Genomic DNA, 26,670 nt, shown 5'->3' on the forward strand with positions numbered 1-26,670 from the left:
TAAGCAGTCTTCCTTAACTTTTTTCATTTGACTGCTCTTTGCTCTGAAATTCAGCTTTGATAATGACTGGAAAGTGGAATAGAAAATGTTGTGGAAAAGCCAAACACCATTTGGGAGCTGGAGGACTTACGGTTTAGGTATTGTTAGACTTGTGGCCTTGGGACTGCCGTTGCAGCAGCTCCTGGCGAGTGTGCCTCTGCAGTGCCTTCACGAGGGCTCTAACGGCTGTCGTTGCAGTCAGTGTTGGATGAGATGATGGTGGAGCAAACAGATCTCGTTCGTTTGAGGATGGTCCGAATGTCCAATGTGCCAGACACCCTTTACATGGTAAACAACGCGGTGCCGCAGTGCTGTCATATGATTACCCACCAGCAAGTTAGCACTAACCAGTCCAGTCCTCCGTCAGTTATAGCCAATGAAATCCCAGGTAAGGCTGCTAGAGCATCTGTAACGCTGTTTGCTGCCATGTGAGCCACTGGGGGGTCTGGGGCGGAAGGGGAGTGAGTTGGAATTATTGAATGCTGGTATCTTCAGAGAGGAGTATTTCACATTTCAGGCTGCTTGAACTCACCCACTAGACGTATCTTGGTTTGGTCTACTGTATTCAGGTGAGATTAACTATATTCAGATGGCATAGTAAGAAGGTAAAGAGTAAGCTGGGGCTGGGGGAGAAGTATTGAATTTTAACCTGCTTTAGTTAAGCAGTTTGAAAGACCTAGAACTGATCAAATTTATGCTAGATATTTGCTGGATCTTGGATCTCTGTTCTCAATGATCTACAGTTATCTACCACAAGTCCTCTATGACAAGTAAGATTCAGAAGACTGTGAAAAGGGAAAATACTGATTTATTTTAAAACAAATCAAAATCTGAGGGAGGGAATAGCTTATAGGGTAGTCAGCTTAACTCAGTTTTCCAAAAAAAAAATCAAAGTAGGCAGCAGTCAGAACACATCTGTCATCATTTTGACAAATCCATGTTGGCTTTAATGTCAAACCATCTTAATTCCTTGTACAGCAGTGTAATTATTTGCAGGGGCCTTAAGTAGATATGGCCTCTCTTGACTTTGCGACAGTTAGTATATGGCATTCTCCGTAAGCAAGCTAGGGAAATATTGTTGTGAAATTATTATAGTGCATTTTGCTGCACTTCTGCATTCAATCTTTCTGTACCAAATTGAAAGGATGTATCAGGTAGGATAGCTGGAGTATCTACTTTTTTATTATTATTTTTGTTAATGCCTTGTGTGATGGAATACTGAATACACTGGCAAAATTTGCAGCTGATAATTTGGGAAGGTTGGTAGATGTTTTGGTGGACAGGATTAGATGTCTACATGACCAACAGAAATTGAAGTTCAATAAAGCGGGAAAAACTGAGCCTGCTGTCCTATTTCCAAGGTCACCAGAATTGAAAGCATAAAGTATTGTAGAACAAGCACATAAAATAGTTTTTGTGATTGAAGAGACTTGATGAAACCTAAGAGGAGTTCTGAAGACTTTTCTGTAATTTGATAAAAGTATTAATTATTTGTTTAGAAACTTACAGCTTTGTCTCAGCAGTGCATTACAGCATTCAGATATTTTCTCCTTTATAGAAAAACATAAATACACTTCCCAGCAATGGAATTCTGAGTATTTCATCAAAAGATATGTCTTTGCACTTGATTTATAATGTTTTGCTAGACTCTAATCTCCAAAGATATTGGCAAAGGAAACAAGTTCCCAAAGATTTCCAATGTTTTGCAGAGGTTCTCGTGTTCTGTGAATCTGACTCTGGAAATAAGTGAGGCATCTTGACCCATACGAAACTCCACTGCAGCCTGGTTCTGTTTACTGCATAGGAATTATTGCCAGCCCTTTGATTTGAGCATGGTATGAGATATGAGCCCAGCCAATAATTAGAGCATAGATATTTTGTGCTGGTAATTGCCTGCTTTGCTCAGTTCTCTAATTAGGCCAAAGAGCTGACTCTCTTGCCAGTTCCCTGAGCTAAGAAGGGTAGATGGGACCAAGTCAGTCTGTGGAGATTCAGGCATATACCAAACCCTTAACTCATGCAGGAATCCATCTGTGAAACAAAGACGACAGGCAGGAACTGTTGGAGGGGAAGCTAGTTAACGTCTCCGCAGTGCCCCTTGGGCTGGACTGTCAGAGCAGGAGATTCTTCGCAGCATGTATTCTCACTCTGTGCCTTGTGCTCTTGTCATACTTCTCCTCCATAGATTGTGTTTACATAAATATTATTGGCAACATGTCTTGGTGGTGTTCTTACAACAGTATTCTAAAATGAGTTGAACCTCCACTGAAATCTGTCTTCTGCTTTGAAGTTAGATTCTGTAGGTAATTGGGTTTCCTTAGGTATTTCCAGGTTTCATTCTGAACTGGAAATTCTGCAAATGAKTTGAGAATTATTTTTCATATATGTAATTCCTCTACTATTTGTTTCATCTGAATAATACTAAAAGAAGGGGTTCAGAAGACAGCACGTTTGCGTAGTAAATTCCCAATGATTTTTTTTAAGGCCTAGTAATTTAGAGGTCTGATTTGAATTTCTCTAAAATCCTCTTTTTTTCAGTGTTAATAAAATGTTGAGTGTCTAAATAACTGCTAAATCAGGACTTCTGAAAACAATTGAAGTGTATGGTGGGTAAACTTATTTCAAAGACTTGAAGATTGGATAGAATATTTTTTGAGGGTGGGAGGTTCATGTATTAGGAAGAGAAAACAGTTTGCACTACATACATTGGTACATGTGAAATAAATGTAAACTGAGATTGGAAACAGTTGTAGATGCATGTTGTTGGGTTTTCTCCTTCTCTGTAATGCAGATGTGTTTTCACACTGTTCTTTCTGTCTGATCCATTTAATTTTTATGAGCCTTCATTACATCTGGTCATGGTAATATATAACCCTTGTAAAACTGGTAATAGATCGGATGCCAGGATTTACATATTCAGAGATCTGGATTTGACTTCTCTCATGATATGTGTGTTTTCGTGAGGACAGAAGGACCACAATGAAATATAATTCATCATCAGAGAGCAGCAAAAAGTTGCATGAGAAAGTTGTGCAACAGGATGAATACCCCAAATTACATACAATTTGCTTTTAGAAATTTTTTTTTAACGATTTCAGTATGGCTTCGTAAAACAACGTAATTCAGCAGGTTTATGTTGGCTTACAGTTTGTGTATTTTTTTTTAATGCTCTTTCTGTAGTTATATATTGCTGTTATGGCCTTGTAATTATGGAATCCCACCAGCAGTATGAAATGTAGGTCCAAAAAAATGAATGAATTCTTGGCCTGCAGTATTTGTGAAGGAACATTCAGTTGTTACTTAAGATATCCTGCCTCACATCCCACCTCAAATCATAAAATTCTTGCATCATAAGGCATTTACAAAGAGGGCTATATTTGTGGTTCACTTCAGCAGAAACTGGAAAAATGATGCATGCCTCTACCATTTGTACAATGTGGTTTTTATCCCATGTGCCTTATCCCATAATTATACTCCAAGGCATTAGGCACATGTGTAAGTCAAACTGCTTTTGGCAAAATGCTCCTTTAAAAAAAAAAAAAAAAAAGGCAAGTTTAAGCAGGCTGATGTTGGATTTTCCTTCAAAAATAAGGCTAACCATTCTGATAGTGCTCAGCGTCTTATAGTTCAAAAAGTAATCTTTACTGTTCCTCCTTTCCCCAACTCCAGTTCCCAATCTCCTTGTTGTAAAAGAGATGATCAAACGGCTGCAGGAGCTCCGTCATACTGAGCAGGTGCAAAGGGCATATGCTCTCAATTGTGGAGAAGGTGCCACAGTCAGTTATGAGATTCAGATTCGCGTGTTGCGAGAATTTGGACTTTCTGATGCTGCTGCTGAACTTTTGCAGGTATGAAGAATTGCTTGTATAAGACAACAGGTATTGAGTCTGGCTCTAGTCTGCTTACAGGTGATTTGACCTGGATGTTTTATCTGCAATAAAACAATTACTTTGTGCACATGCATATATAAAAACATTGATGCTTTGAAAAGCCTTCATAACTTTAGGAGTGAGGAGTGACTGTTTCGTCTGGCTTATGTCAGATATTTATAAATGCATAATTCCAAAGTATGCATATTTTTTCTCAGAAGTTATTGCCATTCAGAGTGCTCTTGCTGCCCCAGATTTTGGATATGAGCTTGAATCTCTGATTTAAAGTAGACAGAGATTAAAGAGTTTTTCAGGGTTGAGTGTGTGGTTTTTTTGTTTGTTTGTTKTGTTGTTTTTGTTTTTTTATCTCCTTAAAGTAGGGTAAAACACTAGTAGTAGAACAAGCTGGTCTGATTCCACAAGGAAGCACCAGTAGAAGTAGACTTGTTTTTTAAGTGAAGGCTTTTAAAAGCTATCTTTCTAGGCATTAAAGAACTCTGAATTAGGCCTTCCCTTGCTGGAACCAGGTGATGAAATGTTGCAAAACCAGTTTATATCTTTGTTTATGATTTAGTCTCAGCCAAGTATTGGCTGTTCACAAATGTTTGGAGAGTAGTTCTTGTGCAGTAGCTATAGTACAAAGGCATTCATGTGTGAGTGAGTTGTTGCTTCTTACTTTCTGAGATTCAAAATTTACTGCCTCAGTCTTTTTAAAAACTTAAGTCATTAAGACCTGAAGAAATAATTGTGTAGAAAGAATGTCATTCTTTCTAACTGACTGCTCGCATAAATGCTAAATAATCAGAGTGAACAATTCAAACAACTTTAAGACTGCAAATTTCTTATCAAAGAGGCTATTCACAACAGCCAAAGCATACCTAGAATTCTAGCTAGTGATTAATTCTTCAATCAGAGGAGGAAAAGCCCTAGATCTGGATAGGGTACACAACAGGACTGGGAAATTGTCAGTCCCAGTGTTTAGCAAAAACATTTGGTGGTCAATTTTATGACATACTGAATCTGCCTCTTGTCTTATTTTCAGATTTCTTATTCTATGCCAACCATAATCACCTAAAGTTTAGGGTCATGTTTTAGATAGTGGAACCAGCCTGCAAGGRTGCTGGCAGATTTCCAAATTGCAGGCTTCAGTATGTGTCAGAATAGTTGACTTTCTAGACAATTTCTTACTTTGGTTTCTTGTTCTTGCCATTTGCAGAATCCTCACAAGTTCTTTCCTGATGAGCGATTTGGGGATGAAAGCCCACTCCTGACAATGAGACAGTCTGGGCGATGTCGTGTTAACAGCACTCCCACTGCAGAAACCATGTTTACAGAACTGGACTCTTTTGTGGCCTTTCATCCACCATTGCCCCCTCCTCCACCACCATACCACCCACCAGCAACTCCTATTCACAACCAGTTCAAAGTGGGCTGGAAACAAAGGGTGCCAAGTCAACATCCCTCCCGTTCCTTTTCTTACCCTTGCAACCATTCACTGTTCCATTCCCGAACACCTCCCAAAGCTGCACCACCTGTCTACTTGCCCGGTGTTAAAGCAGCACCTCCTGATTGCACTAACACTACAGGTCTGGGGAGACAAACAGTGGCTGCAGCAGCAGCAGTCATGGCAGCTGAGAAGCAAGCAGTAAGTACTTCGATTTCCTCCCCTTCTGCCCCTCTCTGGCTATTCAAAGCAGCTTTTTGAGATGACCTAAAGTCAATTCTCATGATTGCTTAATAAAAGAGAAAAAACCAGCATATCAGCTTTTCAGGAGATTTTTCTATCATTATGAAAGAGGGAAAGTGAAGACTTGGTCATCAGCCTTCTGCATGCCAAAGGCATGGCCTGATTGCTGGGAGACTGACTGTTCCTGGAGCAGCAGCATTTTGGAGGGGAAATGGGACTTGTTCAGCTTCTGAAATAGCACAGTTTGCTCTTTGTTAAAGCAAAGCATAAGTTCAGTAGTGAACTGCATGCTGTCATTCGCAGGTGGAAGTCTTGTTGGTATTTTGGTTATTTAGAGGTCAGCACTCCAGAAGTGAATAGATTTGTATAGAGTGTACCTGTGGAGAAGGTGAAAGCCTGATAGCCCTAAAGAGGTTTTTAAAATAACTAGGCAAACAAAAGTTTGTAATTGCATATACAAAGGAGTGTTTGTTATGGATTAATATTTAAAGGTGATAATTATAGTTGCTGAACTGATGTAATGAAAACAGTGACCTACGGGAGATGCTAAGCAAAGGCATGGCTTTGTAAAGTACATGAAATGCTAAATAATGATTTGATCATTCATCTCTGCAGTGAAACCACTTTTTGAGTGCACAGTGTTATCATACTGAGAACTTGACATTCAGATGCAGGAGTTCTAGATGGAAATGTGGATATATTTTTCCATCGCTAGCAGTTGTCCTAAGTATATTGCACTCCCTTCTATATTTTAAGCTAATAACTGATTTGAAGTTAAAATATTTTGTTTATTCGAGTGTTTATTTAGTAGCATAAGTCTGTTTTTCTTGATCCAAACTGACTTCATGAAGGAAACAATGTAATGACCCTTCTGCAAGAGTTGACAAAATTTTGAACGTGTTCATCTATTTTTTTTGCACAGTTTTCCTTCGCATTAGGAGTCTTTATTAGACAGAATGTTTCTATTAAAAATGCAAGAAGCATAGACTTAATATGGATGATAATTTTGTTCTGTGCTCTTTACACAACTTGTGAGGTACTAATAATTAACAACAGTTAGYAAAGTGTAGTTCATTAGACACAGTAAATACAAGCAGAAATTTTAACTCTTCTGGACGACTGATATGCCTGTCTTTGCATGATTGCTTACAGGGATATGCGAGGAGAAGAATGCAGTGTTACAACTTCCACACACTTTGTGGATCTTGTCAGGACTGTAACTAGTGCCCACCAAGCCCTCAGGTTTTTGTGTTGCTACACACATGAGTGTGCATGCAATTAACTTGCTTTAAAATATGAAACGTAAGCAGAGGGGTTACATCTGTATTTTTGGCTCCCCTGCATTCAACTAATATATTTATGTATGGGTGTTATGAAATGTATTTTCTTGTGAGATAGTAACAATGTGTTTATTTCTTAATTATGTATATAGGTTCTGTATAACCACTGAAGTGGTTATAGTATTAAATTTGTTCTGCACAGAGTAGCTTGTTTAGGTTAATAATTGCGAGTAGTTTAAAGCAGGTTTACATTTTGACAGTTTAACAATAGACYGTAATTTGCTTTACTGCACATTTAAATATAAGATATTTAGGAAGCAATTATTGCTGTAGCACAACCATTTCATGAAGGAATAAAGAAACCTTAGGCTAGCAGGAAGGTAGAGAAGGGAGAATACGTTTATTCTTTGAGCAGCGCAGGGAGCTTGCTGGCTAAGGTTAGTCAAGGCAAAGATAGATCAGGAAAATGTCATTCTGAATAACAGAAAATACCCTTCTAGATATATTTTACATTTTGGTTTCTGCTTTGTTTTCACGGACTGATTTCTGTTTTTCTTTCTCAGTGTACTCAGCCCCTGCTAAATGAACTGATGCCAGATATTGCAATGGGTGTGTCGGCAATGTCTCTGAAAGACAGAAGATTGCCAGAACTCACTGTTGACACAGAGTTAAGCCAGGCAATCACAGAGATAGGATCCGGGCCACCGCAGCACATTTCGTGTATTCAGAGCAGGCACATGCCTGCATCTCGAAAGAAACATGCAATAGAGCAAAAAGTAGATGCTCGAGAAAATCAGCAGGAATATCCTGACTTCTATGACTTCTCTAATGCTGCATGCAGACCTTCCACTCCAGCACCTAACAGACACAGTCCTTCACCTTCACAAGGCATGTATTTTGGCCCAGATTTATATAGCCACAATAAGGCATCACCAAGTGGCTTAAAGTCAGCCTACCTACCTACCCAAATATCTCCTAAAAAGCAAGAGGATTCTAGGAGGGAATACCTGCTCTCCCAGGATGGGCATCAACACAGACAAAAGACTGAGCCGATACACCTCGATGTCTTAGAACAACCTCCCCAGCGACTGGACTTGGCATTGGCTACCCAGGAAAATGCTGGTAATGGCCCGGTTCACATCAGAGGAAGAGCGAAAATGGAAACTGACTTAACCTATGGCCTAACCTCTACCAGACCTTCACACTCTGCATACGCCTCTGAAACGCAGGAAGAGAGGCCAGGYCGGAGACCGGCGGATGATGAGCCTTTGGAACACGCAACACAGAGAAATGCAGATTTGGAAAGGGAAGATGGAGTAAGCAGAGGAAGGAGGTCTCCAAGCAAACCAGACTTCCTGTATAAAAAGTCTGCCCTATGAAAGCAACCTCCAATATTTCTCTGTGCCTAAGAGTTGTAAACATACCGTTCTTTAACTTTTGGCCTGACTTCTGTCAGATAAGTTCGTTCATGCCAGCAGATAAATTCAGCTTTGCTCATTTCTTTTGTATATACATTGCTTTATTAGAGACAGCATGCTATCAATTATTTTTTAATGCTGCTTCTGGTTTCATTTTTGTTTTTTGATTTTTCTTTTTTTGAGCAAACTTAATTAAGCCTTTAAAAAAAAAAAAAAAAGCTGGCACCTTTTTTCTACAAACTGGTAGCCTTTTGCACCTGTACATCTATTTTAGTGTATTAGTTTTGTACTAATATGTTATACTTTATTGTTGCATTTAAAGGACTGTATTTTCATACTTTTGCATTTTCCCTTTCACCTGCCAAGTCCCCATGTGCATTGGGTTGCACATTATGAAATGTATTTTCTTATGAGATAGTAACAATGTGTTTATTTTTTAATTATAGGAATTCCAAAGAACAGCACATTAAAATACTGCATTTTTAGTTTGATTTTTTTTTGATCCGAAATGTCTTGATTTTTATCACTGCAGCAGGAATCCAGTCTAATAATGTTTTGTTTGAAAAGTCCTGGCAGGTGGTCTTATAGCAAGCCCACTCCCAAGAACTGTATTTTGGTTTTTAAGAGCAAAGGGGGATACCTAGGAGTCCAGATTCCAGTGAAATTCACTGGGATCTGACAAATTCTGTATTCTTTGTGGTTCAGCCATGACCATGGAGAATTTCTTGATCACCAAGAAGCACTTACAAGCTGGGCTAGAATTGCTGATTCGTCCATGCAGAAATAAATCTAGAAATACTGTAAAAGTAATAGTAATAACTTGTTCTTCCAGCCACCTTTATGTGGGGGCAGGTGAAAAACAGAGCTGAGGATTCATGCGAAGTCCTAGTGTGTCAGGAAGCCCAGGCATTAGTATCTCGTGCTGTTGCCTGTAGTATAACTCCCCAGGTGATAGGGCTGTTTCTCCAGCTGAGGTGCTGAGGTGACTGCTTATTGCCTTGCTTTGTCCTGCCTATGATTTTTTTTTTTTTTTTTTTAAAAAAGGGCTTCACTCTCAGTGATGTTGTTCAGTGTTCCTTACCTAATTTGAAGCGTTGCTGACTTCGTAACTGCAACTGTTCCGTGAACAAAGTCAAAGCAAAGCGTAACTGCTTTAGCACCATTAAATGTGTGAAGCTTTAGCATTCTTGCGTTACACCTCTACTTCCCTGACCTTGCTTTGCTAAAGCATGGAAATGAGATTCATCAGCTACCACGGACTGAGGAGGGAATGATAGTGATTTGGGCTGGTTCCCCGTCCCTGACTTGAGGTTGAGCAGTACAGTGGTGTAGCGGTTAGTTATTCCACGTGTCCCTCTGAATGCTGGCTGTGCCGTTCTTCCCTGTTCTGAAGGCCACACAGCTGCGGTGGCGATGCCGCTGCGGTGCAGTCCCTGCTGGTAAAGACCTCTTTGGCTTTTTGAAAGGAAGCTTTTGTAATGATTTTTCTTTTTTTCTTTTTTTCTTTTTTTTTTTTTTTTGGTAGTTAAAAACTGTAATCCCAAGTGTGACGTAAGGACTCTTTTAGGGTTGGTCTGGGTTGTTTCCTACAGCTCAGAATGCTTCATACTAATGAAATGGAAAATTTCTTGCAGCATTGCTTTCATTATAAGCAGATGGCAGTTTTCTACCCATTCTGTTTCATTAAAATATGCAAGGCCTGACATGCACAACTACCCTTTTCCTGAAATAGTGGATCCCAAATTTTCAATCTACCAAGTACAATTTATTGGTTCAAATACTCATATTTTCATTTATCCAGAAGGTATCTCCTACGTACACAGGTACAGGCCTCGTGCTGCTGTGAAAGCCGTGCGGAAGCTCCTTTTAAGGCATTATACAGGATTGGAGGAGAAGCTTGGCTAAACTGCACAGGTGATGCAAGTGTTATGTGGGTGAGGGGAGATGTGTTTTTTTTATGCTGTAGGCCTTTTTAAATCTGKTTTTTGACCACATTCAAGACACTTAGTGGTCCTGGTCTCAGCACAAATATATGTTACTTCCTCAGAACTGCAGTGTAAAACATTCTTAAATATAAAAAGATACCAGTAGGAGGTAGGGTTACTGCAGGTTAGGGACTGAGGCTCATTGGTTACATTCTGAAAAAATTGACCCCAGTCCTATCTTACTCTGTAACTCCAACCACACACTTTGGTTTCATGCTCATGAGCACTAAAAACAAATTAACACTCATATCACAACCCTGAAACTCACTGCACTTGCATCCTTAGTCTGTTAAAGTAGTTGAATCACTTAAGTCATAGCTGTCCTGAGAAGACTTACTATTCTGAATAATTTATTTTAAAAATGATAGATCTAGTTTCAGAGGAAACTTATTTTTAGTTACCACTATATTTAGGTGTGGCACTGTGTGCTGGGAGAGATGGGGCTGAAATCTACAGATGTCAGGAACTCAGCTTGAGATTTGTGGAGACGTGGCTGATGGGACTGAGAAGTTTTGAGGTTAGCACGAGGGGAATCATGAAATGATTTGGCTTTGGAAATGAGCTAGTGAGATGCTTTTGGCAGGGGGGGTGTGTGTCTGCTTTTTAGGATACATAATTGCTTCTGAGGTCTCAGAAGCTGAGCAGTATTAAAAGGAAGCTAGTGTTTAAAAACAGGCGCAAAATCAAAGACAAGTCCTTTCGGGGGCCGTAGGACAATCAGGCCACTTGGACAATCTGCACTTTCAGTTGCATATTTYTGAGTTGGGAAGAAGATAGCAGCTAACTTTAGGTGGAAGTATTTGTCAGATTAATGGAATTGTATTTTTATACTTCAGGGTAGGATTTCCTAGCTAGTTGGATGGGGACTAGAGGAGAAACCATCTTTAGCCTTCTCTAGAGAAGTGTTACTCAAAAGCTAGTGTTCGTGCATCTCACTCCCAAAAAGTAGATACGGGGGGACAGTATTGTCTCAGCTTCCTGATACTCAAAGCAAATAACCATGCAACCTGCTATTCTTTATTGTTCTCCATCTCCTGCAACTGTATTGATCAGCACGGAAGACCCTTGTTTACATGAAGCACTTTGTTTAGGCTGGAAATTAACATCTCCTTTTCCTCCTATAAATTGGATGGAAAACATTGCTGACTATATTTTGCTTGGTGACAGAGGTGYGAACATTAAGCTTTCTTGGATGAGGAAGATTACTGTTAGGTGTCTTATTAAAGAGAGGGTTCAGACTCTCAATTAGTAAGCAACATGCAAAAATTTTTTAATTCCCTTCTTCCTTACCCTTCCCCTTTTCCCCGATATACRGATGAATAACTTAATTCCTAGAAAAAGATTCTTCCTTTGAAATGTTCTGTTGTTCCATAGAGTTACTGTAGCTGTGTGTTAGTAACTGTTGTGTTCAATGGCAGTTTCTTATTTTTCCCATTCTTGAGCAGTTTCCTTTCTGAAAATTAAGAGACTGTGTTTTGGTCTTGGAATGTCCCAAGTGTTTATTTGTCTTACAGGTTTCTTTGTTTTTCAGGTGTGTTGGAAGAATTCATGTGCTGTTTGAGGCACTATTATTTCTTCTAATGACTAAAGCTTATAGGGTAGAAAGGTGCTGAGTTCTGCTGAATGCGGAGAACAGCTGAGAGAGAAAACTGTAAAACTGTGTTCGGGGTTCTGTAATTCTCTGTACTTCCAGAAGGTAGCCTTGCCTTCTGCAATGTTACATTTTTGTTTCTTGTCCTTTTGCTGTTACTGGTATAAAGTCAAGTGCCTTCAATGCTAAAGGCTCAGAAAACTTTCTTAAACTGATTTCATGTCCTATGCAAGTGTTTTTTCTACAAYCTGCATAACCAGTACTTTGTAAAACTTGTTTACGCTTCAATTGTACATAGTGTTTTTTTTAAAAAAAATAGTATTTTTATTTAGGTACCTCCAGACTTGAATTCTAGTCTTGTGTGATGCATTGTAAAACAATACATTTCTCTTTTGAGTACCATTACAATTGTAAAAAGGTTTTCACTGGTTCTATTTTTCTACTGTTGCTGAGAAGCATGTAACACTGACTTTATCCTACGTATAGTTGGCATTTCAAATAAATGGCTTGTATAGAATGTGCATGTGTGACTTCTTTGATTTAACTGTTATGAGCAGGCTGCTAAATTAGTGCTGACTTATTGGCAAAACAGGATGTATCATCATTACTCTGAACCTTATATTTGTCTGATTCCATGGAGAGGAAAGGAGTATTTGAATTAAAACTTTAAAGTGCCCTAGAAGTGTAAAAAGATGAAGTTTATCATTTCTGCTTAAAAAAAAAAATCCACAACAATGCTTTGAACATCAAGGGTATACTACAAAACAGTGTAAAAATAGAAAGCCATAATTAGTGATGCTGTTCAGGTGACTTATTAAAAGTGCTACAGTGAAATACTGTTTAATGAGTTCTTTGGTCTGGAGCTTGATTGACTATTCACTATTAAAAGCAATAGGATTACACGTGCTTCAGGCAGCAGGACTTAGCCCTTGATCTAGAAAATGTTTATTTTCTGAGCAGAGCAACTAGACAAAGACGCTCATTAAACGCAGCATTCTCTTCTTGAATTGCAGTTATCCTATGTCAGCTGAATACTCATTAAATGTGTTTCACAAAAAAAAATGGTGTTTCATTACTTCAGAGAGCTGCCTGAAGTTCAGAAGTGTGTCATCCAGCAACAGAAAATCTGGATTAGTCTCACTTTGATGTACAACAGCAGAATGCTTTGGCTTATCGCCTGGCTTAAGCAGGGGGGGAGGGAGAAAGAAGGGAAGAGCACAGTCTAATCTCAGGGGTTTATCGTCATTCCTACCTTTAAGAAGATAAGTGTTAAGAATACCTTCCTAAAATAGTGAAATTTTAATACTTTATTAGGTTTCTTTTCCTTCTTTTCAATGATGTTCTTCCATCTTAATATCAGACAAGATTAGATTCTTGTTCACCTAGGGGAGAGCATCGGGGAAGAAAGCACAGCTGGATGAAGATTGGAAAGGTGGGTTGCTGGGTGCTGTGTACTTGCTGGTCACTTCAGGTACACTGTGCTCCATTTCCTTAGTACAGGCAGGTGCCAAGAAGTGACCAGTGTGTATGTATGTTCAGTGTTGATTATGGTGTGACTTGTGGCTACAGGAAATAATTCTTGTGGCAGTTACAGATTTAGATCAAAGTATTTCCTGCACCTGCCACCTCTACAGWAAGCAGCATTTATTAACGCATTGATAGCCTGGGCTGTGGTGTCTCTGTATGGTGTAGGGTGTCTGTGAGCCCTGAATAGGCACGAGAGGGTCAACAGGACCTGAGGCAACACCCTGAGTAAGTGCACAACCTTTCCAGGACACAAAGGTAGCAAGAACCTGCGCCAACTATTCCTCCTATGGTGAAATACCTGAATATCCTGTTCCAGTGGGACTGTGATGAAAGGGAACTGGGAAATATCAGTAAGGAAAACGTGGAACTACAAGTACCTGATTTTGAGTGCTGTCTTGGCCCATGGAGCAGTGCTGCTTCCAAGTCACCTGCGTTTCAGACACATGTTGCCTCAGTCAGGAGGAAACACACACAGAAGCACATGATCGCTCACCCAGCATCTACCCTGAGGGCCACGTGCTGTAAGCAACAAGAATTACTTACCCTGTCCCGGAAGGCGACATGGAGTAGTTTGTGCCCGTTTATACATCTTGGAGATGGTATGTATTCTACACAGAGCCAAGGGGTAGTTTTGTTCGAGTGGGGATTTTGATGAAAGAGAAGGCATTCAGGGAGATTTGGCAGACTAGTTTTAGCATGCATTTCAGATGAGGTTTAAGTGATGCTACAGAAATGTGAAGCTATATAGAAGCTAGCAGACAGGATGTCCACTTTCTAGTTCAATGGAAAGATGACCACAGCTGACTAGAGCTTGTACAGACAGTACTGAAATTCTCCCTGTGACCTTTTAGCATTTACGGAGTTTTTTGTATGTACTCGAGGGAGAACAATGAAACTAAAAACTGGAAGTGTTTCAGTTCAGAACGATTTGAATTCAGAGCTGGAAATAACCCCAGCTGTGGTTACCTCCRGGCACCCTGTGATCAGACTAGATTTTTCCCTACTTTAGCCTATTAAATGCTGCAAACTGCAAGACAAGAGAAACATTCTGTTCTTCCAATTTTCTCTCCTGCTCAAACCACCCTCCAGGGTGCGATGCCAGCAGTGGTGGGACTATGCACCTTGTTTCACAACTGCCCAGAGTTAAGTGGGTTGAGGCTGGAAGCAAAGGCTTGCGGAGGCAATGGCTGACTCACTCTTACACGCGGCTGAACAGGTAACTATCGCATGACAATGTGCAGAGCYATGGAGATGCATGAAAACAAAATGGCATAGCAGCAATTCAAATAAAAGACAGCGCAGMGATTGAACAGTTATTTAATTTTTAGGTATTATTTTAGTTAGGTATGCAGTTACAACTCCCATTAACAGTTGCTACAAAAAAAGCACATACAATACCCAGAGTTAGCTTTAAAAGCAACTAGTTATATTTGCAAAAACCAAACAGATAGATTGACTGAGTCTTTAAGCTAGAACTCGCTTTTGTAAATGAGGTGGCCAAAAAGAATTAACAGAATCATGAAGCTGGATTTTCTTCTAAGAAATCTTAACATGGGAGCAGAACAGTACCTCATGGTAAGCAAATCCTCCATCTACATAGAAAGGGAATTAAAAATTAGAACTTCCTTAAAGGAGTTTTAGGATTTTGTGGGTAAAGAAAAACTAAAGACTACATTAAGCTCAAAATGACTTATGGGAAATTCAATATTTTGTTTTAGTTAACTGTAGATTCTTAAGTCAGTGAAACATCTTTTATTTCTTGATTATCACAGTGATTATAAAAAGATTGCACTCTTTATGTTGTAGCAAAATGCCAGAATGCTGCAATGTTTTTAGGAACACTTACGAAATAGATCAATTTAAAGTAGGCTAGTTTTTAAAACCAAAGCATATTAAAATTCCTTTAACAAACCCCCCAATATTCAATTTGTAACTTAGTACCTCCTACTAGATAGTATTTGCATTCCAGTCAGAACATAAAGTTCATGGGACAAATTTTTGCATGTAAAACATCACTGTACAATATCTAGAAAGAGTTTTTGAATTAAAAAAAATAGATACAGCAGAATGTCGTATCAGGACCAACCCATGATTTCTGATTTTTCACATGCTTAAGGAATACTTCCACAGCAAACAGAGTTGGCATGTCAAGGTACAGTGCCGTTCAGATCACATGATATGACCCAAACTGTGGAATGCAGTTTCATTCRACAGGATCAGAACCAATGGCCATCACCGTAACACACGCCTCCTTTCCCTCTTGCAGAACTGTGCCTCCCTACGGGCACTAAACAGAAACCAACTTTGGGCCGGAGGTGTATGATAGAACCACTGCAACCAGAAGAGATGATGCAGAACCATTCAGAGTAGGAAAGCAACACACTCCAGTCTGCAACACGCTAAGTGCCAATTTCCTATATTGTACAGAAACCGAGAAGGGCAGACCACTCCCGTGGTTTAGTATGGCGKGCAGTTATAGGCACTAAAAGTAAAAAAGGTCAAAGGATAAAGGGAATAAACAGTGGCACAAAGTTCTTTTAACAAGCAATCCTCCCCTCTTGAAACAAGGCTAACTTTCAAAGAAGTGAAAAGTAGATCAATACTGAAATCCATATAAATGAATCACTACGCAATGTACCTGTTAGAAATGCATGTGCACTACAAATAAAGGAAATATGAAACAAAATGAGGAAAAAGTTGGAGGTGGTTTCTTGGACAGTAGGTTGCTGAGGAAAAGCCAACTATTAAAGATGCCTCTTCGGTTTCTCAATGGATATATTGTTTTCCCAGTTGTCCTTTCAGACTCAAAACCTCTCAGTCTAACTACAGTAGTACTGCATCCTATTAGTCCGTCGTCTTTTGCGTGACTGAAATTCTTCAAAGAAGTGCTGAATGTCTTCTCTTTTAACAACCTAATGGAAATAACAGGAAACTCAAGTTGTGATAAAGTAATTAAGTTAAAACAGTCCTTTTCTTTCTTACACGTATTACACACACTTACAAAGCATATAAAAAATAGCCTGAAATCTCTTTGATACAACTAGCTATTGGACTCTCCTGTCCTACCAAAAGGAAATGATTAATACCCAAATTCTGCTAAAAGAGAGTACAAGTAGGGAAATGAACTATGCAAAGACAGGACAAGTGTATGGAGGAATGCTTCTGATGATGATTTTGGTGTGTTCAGCTACTTGCTTTTATGATCAGAATAATCATCGCAAACCAAGATTTCACAAGCTCACTTCAGRTACCTTGGAATGTAATTAGGAATGAATGGCATTTTGGCAAATCTGTTGCTTAACTTGAACAAATAAAATCTCCATGTTAATAATGGCAGACTAATTTCTTGAGTAAAACAACTGAAAAGATTGTCTAACATGATTTGGTCCTTGTTTGTCTGAAGGTTTAAATTCAGCCTAAGACCAAGCAGGAAGATTTTTTTTTTTTTGTCTGAAAAAGTTTCTCAGAGCAACAGACTTTTCATTTTTAAATTTACAAGTTGCTCTCAGCACATTTCTGTGGTGTTCCTGCTACCTCTCAACAATTTCTCCAACGAAAATAGTTTTTAAATCCCAACAGAATCGGAAATGTCCAGTGTTTGAGTACCAGTAACTCAGAGGAAAAAATACAACATTCAACATCCCCCAGCCATACTTTAAAATGCATTTTTAGCAACCAAACAATTTCTGTAAGCTGCACCTTACCGTTCCCTCATCTGCAAATCTCCTGAGATAGTCGGTCAGTTCTGTCTTTAAATCATTGTATTCTAGATTGGGAAGTGAAGGCATGGAGAGGAAAGAAAGAGAAAAAAAAAAGATACAACTTTAGTTTAACACTGGCTTAGGATGAAGACTTGCTCTGTTTCCTCTTGTCACTAGTTAGATTTACTTGAGACAAATTTAGGACAAAATTAGGTTAGGTTTGCTTAAATTAAATAAGCAAGAATGAGTAAACTTATGCAGTCTGAATATCCATTCAGGTGATCTTCAGAGAAATTTATAAAAGTCTAAAGAATGAATTAATGCAGTTAAAGGACTCTCTCCACCCCCCAAATTTTAACTGCAAAAGCACAGATAGGTGGTGGGGAAGTCTTAGCAAGCATTCTCACCAGAGCATAAACCTCTTATTCAAAAAAGGGGAACACTGCTCTACTTACAAAATACATCAAGACTGTCCTGTCAATAACAGAAATAAGAAGAAACCTTTCACTCCAGCTTCGCATGGGCTGCCACGCTCAAAGCAACATGAGATTGCCAGAATGGCAGAACAAGGCAAGAAATGAGCAAAGAGACAGGAATGTAAATTAAATGTTCATCTTACAAAGAATTACCATTAATATACCATCTACGATGTTAAACGAGAGATTTCAACACCATCTGCTTTCTTAACACAAGGAAGTTAAAGTTTTAACAACAGGCCAGAGAGGACAGACTTCTCTACAATAATACCATTTGAGGTTGATGACCTGCGTCATACAGTCTTCTAAAAACTACTTTAAAAATAGTTAGATGCCAAATTATAATTCTGTATGGTATTATATGGGTATATAATAAAGACCATGTAATGTATATGTACATATATATGATAGGGTCTTCATACAGTAAACCATTCATTCAAAATGCTAAGGCAGATTCTAAAAGTTAAGTTATATTTACCACAGATGAGTTCTACTTGCTGGACTCTGTTCATGCTGTTAAGGGTGTCCATTAAAGGATCTCTCCTGTCAGTTTCTTGGTCACTGGTACCTTTATTTTCATAGGCCAAGACAGTGTCACATTCATCTGTAAGGAACTGGACTTCAAGCTCTGAATACATTTTCTAGAGAATAAAGTAAAATTTAATTTTAGATTACAAAATTGGTGAGGCACAGATGTGCCCAGCCTCTTTTCACGTTAAAGCACTGCAGCTCATACGGTAAATTTTGTATCAACAAGCACTTCAACCATGTCTCATGAAGACTTGCTAAATGATGTTAGCTCTAAGTCACAGGAAAATACAACTGTTTAGAAGCTCCTTCACACATGCTGCATTAATTCCAAATGTTTCTTTAGATCTCGTGGATGTTTCATTAGGTGTCTATATGCACAGTTAAGAATGTTTTCACAGATTTTTATCTGCAAGCTTCTCTTCAAGGAGTTCCTCTCTGCCTCCCCGAATACTATACTTAAAGAAAGTATACATACCAAACAGTCTTCACATGTGCATAATTTGCTTCTCCAGTTTGATGGCCAAAAGGTGGCAGTATCTTTTTTTAAAACTGGCTTCCTTTGGAGTTCTTTCAGCTTGCAGACTGGCTCTTCACTCTTAGTAACTRTCTGAATTAAAATGAAAGTGCTCAGTGCTCTTTAATTTCACTTCAAATACATTCATTTTTCTTAGGCAAAATTTTTTTTTTCTTTTTTTGGTTTCAGATATGTTTATTTCTACAGGACAACCTATGTTACTGTTCCATTCACAGAAGGATGTCAATTTGTTTTTAGCGTTTCCATTAAATATAAATATATAGAAAATACATAAATATATATATTTATATAATTTTATATATATATATATATATATATATATATATATATATAAATTAAAACACATTCTTCTGTAGAAATTTATTGCAATAGCCCTAAATATTTATGAAATCACTAGACTGTTATGCAAATGCAGCTACAATGCGTAATACCGCTATATTAAAACAAACTCAGGAGATATTTCAGTGTAAAGGCAAAACAGTTGACAAGAGTTGGGGTGGATCTAAACTACCTGCAAGAGACATTACGCCCTTGTCACTCACATTTCCAAGAGTGTTCCATAGCCTACTCCATGCTCGACAGAGAACATGTATTTAACTTGCCAGTAACAAAAATACCGAAAGTGAGCACGCAAACGGACAGAAAACCTTTTCACTGACCCAACACAGAAAGAGGTGGGCTTTAGTTCCTCCATCATCAACAGGAAGATGCATACAATGGAAGAGAAAGCACATATTACCTCTGGACATGAAGACCCAGAGCTAGTAGATGGCTCATTAAACTGCTCTATTTGCTTCCCCTCCTCCTTTTCTTGGTGTTCTGCTTCATTTTCTTTTTTTATTTCTTTTTCCTGTTCTTCGCTTTCCTCAACATTCAGGACAATCCCTTCGTCTTCAAGGGAGTTCACTTTGGTCAAAGCAGGAACTAGAAGATAGATAAAAATATTGTGCCAGGCAAAGCACAGACTACTACAAGCCTGCCTTTTTGCTTTATAAGGCAGTGCTACAGAATACCCAGAGTATCTGATCCAGGTAATATCCAGAGTCCTAGATACACTCCGCAGTTATCCAAATACAGTGACCTATGTATCCAGTGAAACCCCTTCCTCTTTCATCACTGCCTTCTTCACTTCTCATATTCCTATCCAAAAATACTCTGACTCCCAAAACATAAGACCTAAGAGAGGGAAAAGGCCATCATAATTCACCTTAGTACATTACACCTACTGAATCTGTGATCGCTATCAAGGAGTGTCAAGGAAAATCATCTTCATATTGTATAGAATTTTTTGTTGACTTCATGGCAGAATCCAGTATCTTCGTTTTCTCCAGACAATTAAAAAACATTTTTAATAATCTTTATAAAGCATTTACAGCTGCATTCAGCTGTATACTTATTTTGCAAAAGACAATTTAAGCAGTTGCTTATACATAGAATTGTAAATTTATAACAATTCAATGTACCAAATAGAAGACTTTCTGTAGACCCTCTGCTGCACATGCTCCCACTAACCAGAAGTTACAATCATGAAACTTCGGTGGAATACTCCTTTAAGAGCTCTACTTTTCCCCATAAAGCCTTTTGATGAAGATATTAATTTCCATCAAAAAAGTTCAAAAATACAAAGTAAACTCTACCAAGGAAAAGTCACAGTTGTCACCTCTACTACTTCTAAGGATGTACTAATGTATTCATCTTCCAACAGTTTGGGGTGACTTAACGTCCAAGCAAAGTGATCTCAGTAACCAGAACTCTATGACAAATTAAATATATTAACTGCTTCCTTATGTCAAATAAATTTGTCTTTCAATGTCAATTCAAATGTGTGTACAATGACACAGCTAATTGTGGGGGAGGGGAAGCAAAGAAGAGAATTCTAGGTAACCCATTCTGGAATCCTTAAAATTAGCATTTGAAAATCCTGGTAAATGAGCGCTCAATCTCCAGTCAATATAAGGACTCTTCAGGAAATAAGATTACATGAAATCAGCTGTTTCCACTGAAATCAAGTCATCTACTCTTTTGATCCTGTGGAGACCAGACCCAACATATGGTGTGATCGCTGGTATCTCCTGAGGGAACACAGAATCCAAACCTCCAACCACGTTCAAATTAAGATTTTACACACTCTTTTCAGGTCACTATCATTCACTCTTCTGTTCAGAGTCTCTCAAACCCAGCTGTATTCCTCACTGCTTCCCTTAAAATGGCTCTTCAAATCTTTTGATTCAGCCTAGAACTTAAGTTCCTTGGAGTAAGTAACAGCTCTTTATCCATCCATGTGCTAGCATGCCTCTGATGAAATAAATAAAATAGCGAGAACTATGGCATTACAATTTATGAACTAGACYTCTTTTATAGAACAGTTAGCGCAGCCTTGCACGTTTCACTGCTAAAGGCTGTTGTCTGACATGATGAATATTATTTCTCCTACCACTCAAATATACTATGTCAACAATCAATTAAGTATGAGAAATACATACTAAAGAAACATTGGCTCAGCTATCTTAGTTTTCTTTACCTGCTAATTGTGAAGCATAGGCCCACAGGAAATGGCAGTGCTTCATGCAGGCTTGGCATACCATTTCGTGGAAGTCTCCACTTTCAGGAGGCACTGCACCAAGATGCTGTCAAAAAGAAACAGGCACATAGCAGTGGAACGTTGGCTGCAAATTAACAGATGCATCTCCACATCAGCTGCTATCATCAGCACAAACATACAGTCCTGCTTGCTTTTTACAACCAGCATCAGTATAACCAAAAGGCTGGAAAGAACAGATCAAATTCCAGGGAAAAACTGAGATCACGGTGTCTTTGTTTACTGTCTTTTATGCTTTCTACATACCCAGAAATCTCAGTTCTATCTTTATCTCATTTCTAAACATTGTTCTTCTAAACACTGTCCTAAATATAGCTGCTTAATAAGATACCTAGCACTCACTACAACTTTAAAGTCCTACGTTAACTTTTTGTGATTGTTTCCTTTCACATAAGAGATTGTAAATCGTCTTTGTTCACATACTGAAATTGAGAAGAACTAGGTCTTAAAGTCCTCAAATATATTTGTGAGAAATACTGAGGCAATTAAAAGCATTTAATTGTTTTCCTTTGTAAAACACTCTTATTCAGTATAATCCTTAATTCACACATTTTTATATATACATACATATACACACACACATACATACATATATCTAAAAAGAAACCCACAGTTTATCTACAGAACCTATAACTGAAGTCAATCATCTCATTTTCTTCCTTGTTCCAGCAACAAACATTTTTACTTTCTTGCATCCACTGTGGAATTTCACTCATGCCCTCAAAGGCATGACAAGCTGAATCCTTTGCTCATGCATTAAGTAGGGCACTCAGTGAAGTGCTTAGCTGCTTTTAAAAGATTTCCCCAAAGTCTGTAATCAGGGACCATTGCAGTCTGTTCTTTACTATTTAATGTAATTACAATTCAAAAAAACAATCCCTCTGAATGAACAAATAGATAGTTGGTAATGATGTGCTTTAAATTAAAGAACTTGCTGATTCCAAGATTACAATTTTCCAGTTAGAGACAGTTACACACCCATTATTTTATTCCATAGGAGTAACCTTGAGAAAAGTAGAGGTATTCCTAGTTATTTTGGGCCAGAGTGAACAGCAACATCAGGTTAAACATCCAGTAATATCTTGCAGAAACTGAAAAGAACTCCCTTAGAACTTACGCGAAAATCTTCTGAGAACTATAGAAAAATCTTTCCAAGAAAGAATTACCATACAAAATTAACTGACATTGTTAATTTACTGCTATGCAAATAGCAATTCTGCTACTTATAGTTTCCTTACCCTTCCATGGAACCAGTCTTCACAAACTATGCATTGGATCATTTCATCCGGAATCTAGATAAATGGTTGTATTATTAGCATTAATATCAACCTTCAGAATCTTCCACAATCCTCAAATTACAGTATTATGTAAAGCCCACTCAAGTGAATTGCATTTCCCTCTTCAGCCACCTACACTGAGCTGCCATTAATAAGTAGTTACTGTTCCATTAGTCAGTTTGCTTCCTTAACATTCTAGAGTATGTGTAATTTATTAAATTATGAAGATTGTGGAGACTCCCAGTTGTATTACAAAAGTAGTCTTCCCAGTACAGCAAGACATTCTTATACAGAAGAGGAGATAAAAGTTACCATGGTATCAGCATCTTTCTTCCTGTAAACAGAAATGTATAAACAGGGGACTTACCAAAACAAAGATGTTTATATTCTCAGTGTCATCAGGTTTTATTTAGGAATGCCAGATTCCTAACTTAACTGTCCATAATACAAACTTAATAAAAACTTATTTATTATGGAACAATTATTAATGATTTCTTTAGAAATATTTAGACTTCACTAAAAATTGGGAAAAAATAGTTCATATTTAATAATAATACTGTCTTTTCATATTTGGAAGACTTACGCCTTTTCTTTCTGTCCATAACTCTTAAAAAAAAAAAACCCAAAAAACCAGAAAAACTAACTTTTATAACTGCAAAGGAAAGTTTCTGTGTATAAACCAAGTGGCATGTTTTAATACTTCAGACAGAGAAACAGCATTCTCACTGACATAAGGCTAAAGCCACTGCTGAAAGACAGAATCTCCCCATTCCAGAAGCAGGCCTGTCAGAGCACTGCTGCAAACACGAGGAAGCAGATTCTGACCTCTTAGGTGACTTAGTCTCTGTTTGTAGGATTTCTTGAGATAAACTCATCTTCTAAAAAAACAATATAATTTTACTGAGAGAGAAACGGAGATAACTTTGTCCGAACGATGGTATGTCTTCCTCATCTGTTTTTAAGGTATAAATACTTTTAAACTTATTTAAAATAAAAGTGAGAATTTATTATTTTATGCAATCAGAGTAATATCTATCATAAAATTTCTTAAAGTGGGATCTTCCTTAAGAAACAGCTTGCAGACCATCCTTTGCACAGTGTTTTGTATAAATATCTTTCAAATACGTTAACTACTAGATTTTACATTTCTTACCTCATCTTCAGGATCAGGATAAGGTCTCTTACAAGTACAGTATAATCCAAAGAAATTGTCATTATACTTATTTCCTGAATTCACCTTGCCCTTTTCCTAGAAAGGAAGGAGAAATTGTTTCAATAGAAAATGCAGTGAGAAACAGAAGATGCATACCTTAAAAAAAAAAAAAAAAGTTCTATTTTGCTTCCTAAAAGCAATCATTACGCTCACTGGCTTGAAGATCTGAAAATAAAGATATCACCTCGAGACTTCTGTATTTTACAGTAGGCAGAAGATAGGGCACATGAGGAATACAAGAACAGTCTTTCTTCATATAGAACAAATAGCAACTATGGTGTTTGTTTAAACTACCGCTAATCTAAAATTTCTTTAAGAGTAACTGTTGATAGCTAAATTCAAACTTCTTTTTATATGTGCACAGTTCTTTCCAGAAGGCCATTAGCCACTAATATTTTATTCAAACAAAATCCTTGAGGTCTGATCACCAATCATGCATGACTGTTGCCATTCTAACAAAGTCTGCAGATTTGTTTCTCTCTCTCACCCTGTTTTTTTTTTTTTTTAATCCAGACCATGGTTCAAAACCCAACTTTATTTAATCTTACCATTGAGCTTATACTAAATTCACATCATTTAAGCCTCACTCTATATGACAGGGCATTGCAAATTACAGAACATGCTGAATGAAGTTTAGTTACAGCTAATTACACTTCAAAAATACAGCTAATACAGCTAGGGCCAGAGGACTTTAACACTGTATGTAGTTGCAGTCTAGGACCACAGTCAGTCCTTGCAAAAACAGCTGTGATCATTTATATACTGTAAAATGCTTTTTACCACTACTCTGTTAAAAAAAGAACAGATGATGCGAGCTCCCTTCATCTATGAAGTCAGCCAGCTTAATACTCTGATGCTGAAGGTCATTAAACCAGTAGATTGATTCTGCACTGAAGTGAAGGAGGAGCCACATGATCCAATTTACTGACTCAAACAAGGAGCACTAACATCTTAAAATTGGCACAGGTGTCTGTAGGTGATCACCTGACTACAGCTCTGGGCTTGCTAGCTCTGGATCAGCCCCAGTTCTGACAGGACCAAAAGCATATACACAGAACCACTTGCTCTTCCTACATTTGGAGTGTTATCATCTTGGGAACAGAACTGTAGGCAAGCCAAACAGCTTCCTTCTTCTGTTTGCTTTCCAGTACATTACCAAATACTTAATGAGTCCAAACTGCCCACTGAGCATGAAACTACAAGAACTCAATACAGTAAAAAAACCTACTCCTTCAGTAGACTCCAGTGACAGCCTATCAAAAAGATTAGTGTACTAAAGCTGCCACTGGGAAGGGGATGAAACTGTCCCTTCTGACAACAGTACACACTGAAGTTTCCTTAAAGTAATTGTAAAAATCATAGCCCAAAAGGTTCTCCTGAAGCCAGCTTACAGCTGGCAGGACTTATTAATACAGGCACCACAATATGCTAAAGCATTTTCACCATTTCAAGCGCTGAGCTAGCTATGGAGGCAAACAGCTGAACCCATGAGTGACAGAGCTCAAACATTCCCCYCTCATTTAATGCTGGGAGAAGAAGAGACACCATATGAGCCAGCACTCTCTGAGGCAAGATATCAGCCTTCTAAGACTGTTATTTTGATTCTGCATGTCTAAAATCTATATCTGAACTTACTGGAAGTAATTTGCACTGCAAATTTTTGAATTTGCTATTTCCACAGTCACAGCGGAAGTTCCTAGAAAGAAAAACAAAGCATTTCAGGTTTTTTATTATATAAAAATACATTAACTTTTGTATTTATAACAATTCTCAACAATTTATTAGGAAGTATATAARTATTCTTGCAGCTATTTAAACAACAGGATCTGTTAGAATTGGCCAAAGAGCCTTGCAGCCTTATGATCTCACGTTGCGCTACTGGCAGATCTCAGCCAACATCACCATTTACAACAGTCTTTGGCTGGAAGAACTAGTTAGCAGAACAACTAACTAAGGGTGCTGCAACGACCACATTCAAAAAGGCAGGTGTATATACTGGTAAAAGAGGAGTGCAAATTGGTTCATTGCTGAAGCCTAAATCCACAAAGATGATTAAGCTCTTATCTTCTATTCAGACACCTAAATTCTCACTAGAACAGCACAGGACACTTAGATATCTAAAGAGGACGGAGAAACAGCAGTACTTTAATCTGGCCTAAATTACCGGCATAGTTTTGCAAGACTCCATGCTAGTGGAACCATGGCATCTTGCGTGAGTTACAGATCTAAACATTGTCCTACTTGGGTCCATTAAGACCCATCTTACTCAAGCTTTTTATATACAGCAGAGGATGCTCCAGCAAAATTTTTCTCTGGACAGTTAATCTATATAACAAAATCCTTCATGGAGTTTCAAAGTACTCAGACCACTAAGGAAAATAAGAGAAATAATAATGATTATTATTACTCTGTTGCAGTACTGTGTTAAAATAGTGCTGTATTTCATGCCAGGGACAGTTGTGTGGCACTAAATAACTGCATGAATCCTAAACGATTACCTGATTTGCAGAGAAAATTGCAAGAAGCCTTAACGTCTAAAGAGCATTTGTGGCAAGAACGTTTAGTCGTTTCCAAGAAAACCCACAGCACGAACTTGGGAAACAGCCGACTTTGCAGGTTCGGAAAGACGCGACAGCCCTAGTTCTTAGGGAACCGCTTCCAGAGAGAGACTCCAATTGCCCCGGGTCACTTCAGTGTGACTTTTTTCCTGTTGCAGCCAGCACGTACGTGTTTCGCGGTACGGCCGGCCGGAGTTTTTCGGAGGAGGCCGCGCTAAACGCCCCGCTCCCGTGCTCGGCTCCCGCTTTACCTCTTGGTGTACAGCTCGAACAGCCTGTGCGTGCCGTGGCACTCGTAGCTGCAGGCCAGGCAGATGCCGGCCGGCTCCTCGCCCGGCGGCGTGCAGGTGCTGCAGGCGTACAGCGCCTGCCGCTTCACGGCGC

The 26,670-nt window shown here is 38.5% G+C and overlaps 2 protein-coding genes across 3 annotated transcripts in view; one reads left to right on the forward strand and one right to left on the reverse strand.

Moving 5' to 3' along the window:
* Nucleotides 1-12,386, forward strand: part of BTBD7 (BTB domain containing 7) — a 38,420-nt gene extending 26,034 nt beyond the window's left edge. For both annotated transcript variants that reach the window (XM_085317523.1, XM_085317524.1), the window contains 4 exons: nucleotides 238-427; nucleotides 3,709-3,887; nucleotides 5,125-5,553; nucleotides 7,439-12,386. In XM_085317523.1, coding sequence (XP_085173649.1) covers nucleotides 238-427; nucleotides 3,709-3,887; nucleotides 5,125-5,553; nucleotides 7,439-8,254 — 1,614 coding nt within the window. In that variant the 3' untranslated portion in view covers nucleotides 8,255-12,386. The remainder of the gene's footprint in view (nucleotides 1-237; nucleotides 428-3,708; nucleotides 3,888-5,124; nucleotides 5,554-7,438) is intronic.
* Nucleotides 12,387-14,697: 2,311 nt separating this feature from the next.
* Nucleotides 14,698-26,668, reverse strand: UBR7 (ubiquitin protein ligase E3 component n-recognin 7; the record flags this gene model as incomplete). The annotated part of the gene is made up of 10 exons (XM_085317636.1): nucleotides 14,698-16,308; nucleotides 17,101-17,162; nucleotides 18,052-18,214; nucleotides 18,580-18,711; nucleotides 19,379-19,563; nucleotides 21,161-21,266; nucleotides 22,477-22,530; nucleotides 23,669-23,764; nucleotides 25,364-25,424; nucleotides 26,538-26,668. Coding segments are annotated over 10 exons (1,083 nt in total), but the record flags the coding sequence as incomplete, so codon positions are not given.
* Nucleotides 26,669-26,670: the final 2 nt, after the last annotated feature.

The sequence above is a fragment of the Rhea americana genome, unplaced genomic scaffold (genome assembly GCF_003343005.1).
Source record: "Rhea americana isolate MKP2758 unplaced genomic scaffold, rheAme1 scaffold_5, whole genome shotgun sequence".
Lineage (NCBI taxonomy): Eukaryota > Metazoa > Chordata > Aves > Rheiformes > Rheidae > Rhea > Rhea americana.